This window comes from Helianthus annuus, chromosome 4 (genome assembly GCF_002127325.2).
Source record: "Helianthus annuus cultivar XRQ/B chromosome 4, HanXRQr2.0-SUNRISE, whole genome shotgun sequence".
In the NCBI taxonomy this organism is placed as follows: Eukaryota; Viridiplantae; Streptophyta; class Magnoliopsida; order Asterales; family Asteraceae; genus Helianthus; species Helianthus annuus.
In genome coordinates this window covers 196,165,149-196,171,277 of record NC_035436.2, presented here as the reverse complement: position 1 = coordinate 196,171,277, position 6,129 = coordinate 196,165,149, and the positions used below count along the sequence as shown (strand labels likewise).

General features: G+C 33.5%; 1 protein-coding gene across 1 annotated transcript; it reads left to right on the top strand.

Moving 5' to 3' along the window:
• The first annotated feature begins 526 nt into the window (after window positions 1-526).
• Window positions 527-4,236, top strand: LOC110937777 (zinc transporter 5). Its single transcript, XM_022180236.2, has 2 exons — window positions 527-1,237; window positions 3,682-4,236. The coding sequence occupies exons 1-2, from the start codon at window positions 629-631 to the stop codon at window positions 4,135-4,137; spliced, it is 1,065 nt and encodes a 354-aa protein (XP_022035928.1). The 5' UTR covers window positions 527-628; the 3' UTR covers window positions 4,138-4,236.
• The last annotated feature ends 1,893 nt before the right edge of the window (window positions 4,237-6,129 follow it).

Sequence of the window (6,129 nt, the reverse complement as noted above, 5' to 3'; positions counted from 1 at the left end):
CACAAACACCAACCTTTTTTTGCGACAACACCGGTGCGACCTATCTTTGTGCGAATCCGGTTTATCATTCCCGCATGAAACACGTGGCGCTTGATTACCACTTTGTGCGCGAACAAATCTCAGCCGGTCACTTACGAATCCTTCACGTTAGCTCTCAAGATCAACTTGCCGACATGCTAACTAAACCCTTATGTCAGGCACCGTTTCTTCGCAACCGCTCCAAGATTGGAGTCTCAGTCGGATCCTCCATCTTGCGGGGCGTATTAGAGATATTCAAGTCAACCGGTCAACACAACCTTAGGAGGGAATTATATTCAATTGTAATTCAAAATATAAATTCAAATTACAAAATCAATTTAGTTAGAATAGTCAATATAGATCCAAAAATAGCTCCTGTAAATTCTGGATTCCCTTATGTACGTAGACTATAAAAGGCATGCATATTATTGAATAAAATAACTTTTCACAACATATTCATCTAATTTCAATATTATATTTGTCACGATCTTACATTATTATTCTAGATATGAACCAAACGATTCCAAATCAAATATCCAAAATATTTATTTTCTTCTTAGAAAGAAAAAAAAAAAAGGAAAACTGATTCTTCAATAGTGCCTCCACTACCATGATCAAAATGGGCACAAGAAAGGTAGCTTTTGTTGCTTTCTTGCTCTTAGATATAATAACCATCCATGTGTTAGCTGAGTGCACTTGTGAACCCGAAGAAAACGAGGGTAAAAAGAGTGAAGCTCTCAAATACAAACTCATAGCACTTGCTTCCATCCTGGTGGCAGGCGCCCTCGGTGTATGTATACCCTTCATCGGTAGAGTTGTGCCCGCTTTAAGCCCCGAGAAAGATGGTTTCTTTATAATTAAGGCGTTTGCAGCCGGCGTCATATTGGCTACTGGCTTTATACATGTACTTCCTGACGCATTCGAGAGCTTAACGTCTCCATGTTTGAAAGAACACCCATGGGGAGACTTCCCTTTTACGGGTTTTATTGCGATGGTGGCAACCATGTTGACACTCTTGTTTGAGACCTCGTCTGCCGCTTATCAGCTCAGATCTCATGAGTCTAGAACGGCTCTAAAGCCTGATGACGGTTATGGAGACGAAGAGCGGAACCCACAGCATATGGGTCAAGTGGCGGCTCACACTCATGCGACTCATGGACATGCCCATGGATCAATATCTAACTTGTCACAAGTCGATCGGTATAGGATAGTTTCTAAGGTAAGTAATACATTAAATTTTTATGTACTTGTGTTCTCTTTTTCTTTTTCTGTACTTTTGTTCAAGATTAGAAACTACTAAGAGCATTCACAACGCTCATGCGTGGTGCTCGTCCAAAGAATCCAAACCAACCAAAAGCGGGCGTGCCGCTTTGTGACATTCGTCCAGAAGGGGGCCGCGCGGAAATGCAAACAAGCAACAAATGAGACGTGGTGGCCCCCACTCTCTAATCTCTCTCACACACAATGTGTGTGTAAAATTTCTAACGTTATTAAAGAAATAAGTGTTTTTTATGGATGTGTTGAATCTAATGTGTTAAATTTTAACGTCGTGAAAGAAATAAGCATAGGTAATTATTTGATTTTTTTTTCATTGCGGATGCTCCAAGTTATTTAATAGTATATATATTAAGTTAAAATTTGAACCAATTAATTGATTAGACTGATTTATTGTCTTAATGGTCCAAAATCCAAATATAGGATATCAACAACCCATTTTGGTGCATTCTCGGAAAGAAAAAGCTTTTTGACTATTGCTCTAGCATACAAAAAATCCTACTCATTATCAATATTTTTAAAACTTGGTCCCCCTATTCTATACTATAACATTTTAAATTGTTACACTGCTAATTCACAATTGGTCTAACTTTAGCTTGGGAGTAGAATATTATTGGTTTTTTTTAGTTAATTTATATTTTGAGTATGTTTGGTATGGACCTTTTAGAAGTTTATAGCTTTAAACTTTTAAGAAAAAACTCCTACTCAATAAAAAGACTTGTTTGGTTGAAGGAGCTTGAAACTTTTGGTTGAACGCTTCTACTAGTAGCGTTTCCGTTTAGTAGGAGGTATAAGCTTTTAGGGAAAAAAATGGCTATTTTAATGTCTAAAGATAATGAACTTTTTAATGCACAAACTTTTTAAATTTTTAGTTATGTCAATTTTGGTCATTTTATACATTTTATTAAAAGCTTTAGCTACTCTGCCAAACATCAAATATATCTAAAAAGCTACAGCTACTGGCTTCTAGTCACCAGCTACCAACTTCCAGCCAACAGCTACTTTTGCCAAACATACCCTTTAACCCTAAATTTTAATTTGTTATCATAGGACCACTAAACTTTAGTAAGTTTTTTTATAAGCAATGTACGTTTTTACCCCTAAACTTTAATAGAAATGTTTAATAATAATCTTTTTCTATCAGTAATTTACGTTTCGACCCCTAAACTTTAATAGAATTATCATACAACACTTGAACTTTAATAAACTTATTATTTTACTTATTATTTATTTAATTTATTATAATTAAAGTTAACTTTTAACTTTATACACCTATTATTTAATTGTGTTGCTTGCTTATTTTACCGTCATTTAGAATAAGGCCTACATGGTCTAAATTAGCCATTCAATATGACCGGTAACATATTTAATTATTTTTATTTACCTTATTACAGTTAAAACTAACTTTTAACCCCTATACATGTTTACTTAATCATGTTGATTACTTATTTTTACCATCGTTTAGAGTAAAATTTGTATAGTAAAAAATAACCCATAAATATATGATGTAAGAGCATTCTCATCCAAACCACCAAAATTTGTGTGGGGGGTTTTTAAAATATAAGAAGTATAAAAAGTGGTTGTGAGTGGAGGAGAGAGAAAATGTTACTGTTCATCTGTATATTTGGGGGGACACTCTTCACCCCCTATACTTTTTTAATATATATTGAAAGTGGTTGTGAGTGGAGGAGAGAGAAAATGTAATATATTGAAAAGGAGAGAGAAAAAATATTTGTTTTTAGTAGAAATATATTGATATAGGAGTTGTTTTTTAGTGGAATATATGTATATTTTTAGTGGATTGGATGTGAATGCTCTAACAAATACATACTTACCAGCATCTTTCTACGACCCCGTCGGGAAGCACGGACTCCAATACTAGTTCTACACATTATCAATCTTTATATAAAACTGGCTAATTTAAGATGGTTCAAAACTGATTAACTGGACCGCTCTATGTCTACTGGCCGTGATCCAATCGATTCGATCCCAAAAGCATAGCTTTGTCACAAGAAGAACAAAAAACTTCTAGAACAAAAAAAAAACACATTTTAAAACTAGGATGTGATTTACTAAGAATAATAGGAAATCATAATAAAGATTGATACGGGCTAGGAGATGTGGAAGACACGCTCGTATGAGACTAACTGGGGCTGATGGTGCCCTATCCTATCGATTTTACGCTCGTAGTGTTAATTTAACGAAAATTTTCAAAAAAAAAAAAAAATTAATGTGAAATATTGGATTTTTAAGAGCTGGGCCTCCACCAATTTGGATTTTGATAGTCTGGCCCTCACCGAGTTTTCGTTCAAGCTTGCAAAGGCGGTGATCATAGACGTCACTGGAAGCTTGCATGGGTATCTAATATATATAAACTTGCCATTGCAGGTGTTGGAACTTGGTATAATCGTACATTCAGTAGTAATAGGATTGTCTTTGGGTGCATCTGAAAGTCCAAAAACCATCAAACCACTCGTTGTTGCATTGACTTTCCACCAATTCTTTGAGGGAATAGGTCTTGGAGGATGCATTTTTCAGGCAGAATTCAAGTCATTAGCTGCCACAATCATGGGAGCATGTTTTAGCATTACAACCCCATTCGGTATCGTGATTGGGATATTGGTAACGAGTAGTTATAAAGAGGATAGTTCAACAGCCCTAATCGTCGAGGGTGTACTAAACTCGGCGTCCGCAGGGATATTGATCTACATGGCACTTGTTGACCTTCTTTCTCCTGACTTCATGAACCCTCGGATGCAAAAGAATAAGTTGCTTCAATTGGGTTCAAATGTTTCACTTCTTTTGGGTGCTGGGCTTATGTCTCTTCTAGCAAAATGGGCTTGAATTTTCTTTACTAACTATATACACTTGATGATACTTCTTGCGTATAGTGATTGTCTATTTTCAAATATTTATGATTTGATGTTTGTTTTTTTAACCGAATATATTGTGAATAACGAGTCGATCAATTGTAAAGGAACTTAACGATTGACAACTTCTTTTTATAAAAAAAATAATAAACAAATTGAAATAAAGTATACGTTACTTTTTTTTCTATTTGAGCTAATATTGTTAATTTTGTATCATGACTTCTGACCGCACAAACCTTCCAATCACTTTTTTTTAGTTATTAAATGTAATAAAAATAGGGGTAAAAGCATTAAGAAAAAACTAAGAGGGTAGAAAGGAGATGGAACCGCCGCTGGAGTAGGGATGAGCATGGTACTGGTATCGTACTGAAAATACCGGTATCGAAAATCATCAAAATTGATACCCGTATCAATACCGAAAATGTTCGGTACTCCACGATACCGCTACTCAATACCAAATGCTCATCCCTACGCTGGAGAGACTCAAACACGCTACCTCCTCTATGCAGGCGTCGGTAAGCAATTATATGAAATTTGAACTCCACTATAAATCTAATAGATATGTATAAGCTAAATTTCTAGTATCTGATGCTTTATTACTCCTTTTAGGAATAAAAAAGAAGAATATTAATTAATAGCTTTGAAATATATGTATAGAAGGTGACTTCGTCGGTGCATATCTCACGAATAAATGTCGACATTTTTATGTAATGTTGGTTAACTGATGTTAACCTCGTATCAATAAAATTATTTGTTGGCCGTTTAAAAAAAAAAGTGTCGACATTTTGTGTGGTTCTCTTTTGAATCAAAAGCATTGACTTTTCGAGTCATTTTCATTAAAATAACCGATATTTAGTTGTTTTTTAACCTTTAGTTTAAACAAGAAATGATTTTAAGACCATGTGTAGTGGTTTAGCAAAATAATGCTCTCACCATGGGACATTATTCAACACGTGGCAGTCCAGTCAGCATGGGGCGTTATTGCAAAAGTGGCGTAGTGGAAATAATGCCCAAATAATGCCCCTTCCAATTATTAAACAATTATTTTTGAGGTTAAAAAAAAAAGAAAACTACAAGTGCCCCAAACCCATTGGCTAGTCAACATGGTTGGCCGGATCTTAAGCATAATTTTTTTCAAAAATAATGCTCCAAAACGCCCCATGTAATGGGTTGAGGGCGTTTTTAAGCATTTTTTTTTCATTTTTTTTAAACCACACCCACTACGGGTAGTCTAACAGCATTCATAATTCACAGCGAAGTCTTCAATCTTTCAAATAAAGAGAAATAGTAAAAAAAAAAAAAAACCTCTAGATCCTTTCATTATTCAATTCTACAAAATAATGAAAATATATAGAGACACTATCATGTCGATGTTCACCTCATCTCTATAAATATTTGTGAGTAGTTGTGAATGTGAAAAAGTGAAAAATAATTAAAAAAAATATTATTTAATTGAATAAAGGTAAATATGAAGTTATGAGTTTTAGTCACATTATGAAGAAAAAGAATTCAATACAAATGCTCTAAAACATACAACTAGTTTCTAAAGTGTCTAAGGTTTAGAGATTAGATCGATACTGGTAATGTACCGTATCGTGTAGTACAATACCAAAGTTTAGCTAAATTCAAAAGCAATTAACAACTGAAAATTACATATAAAATTCAAAAACAATATATTTAAAATAAAAAAAACTTATCTGTATCTAAAATAAAATAATATTTTACTCAATAAGAAGAAAAAAAATAATATCTTAAAAATAACTCAATTTTTAATCAAATTGATTTTGAAGTATATATAAAATAGTAAACAACTTTACATATTACATATTTAGATTTAAATTGAATAATGAGTTACAAATACTTAGAGACCAATTCTAAATTACAGTTAAATAAAATATGAAAATAAAAAAGATTTTAAAGTTTATAAAAGTTGAGTTGTAGATATCCGTGGTTTGAAGTAAACATT

Excerpts from the sequence above, each read along its gene's own strand:
- LOC110937777 (XM_022180236.2), top strand. The coding sequence starts at position 629 with ATGATCAAAATGGGCACAAGAAAGGTAGCTTTTGTTGCTTTCTTGCTC. Across the intron at positions 1,238-3,681 it reads GGTATAGGATAGTTTCTAAG|GTGTTGGAACTTGGTATAAT; the intron begins GTAAGTAATACA and ends TTGCCATTGCAG.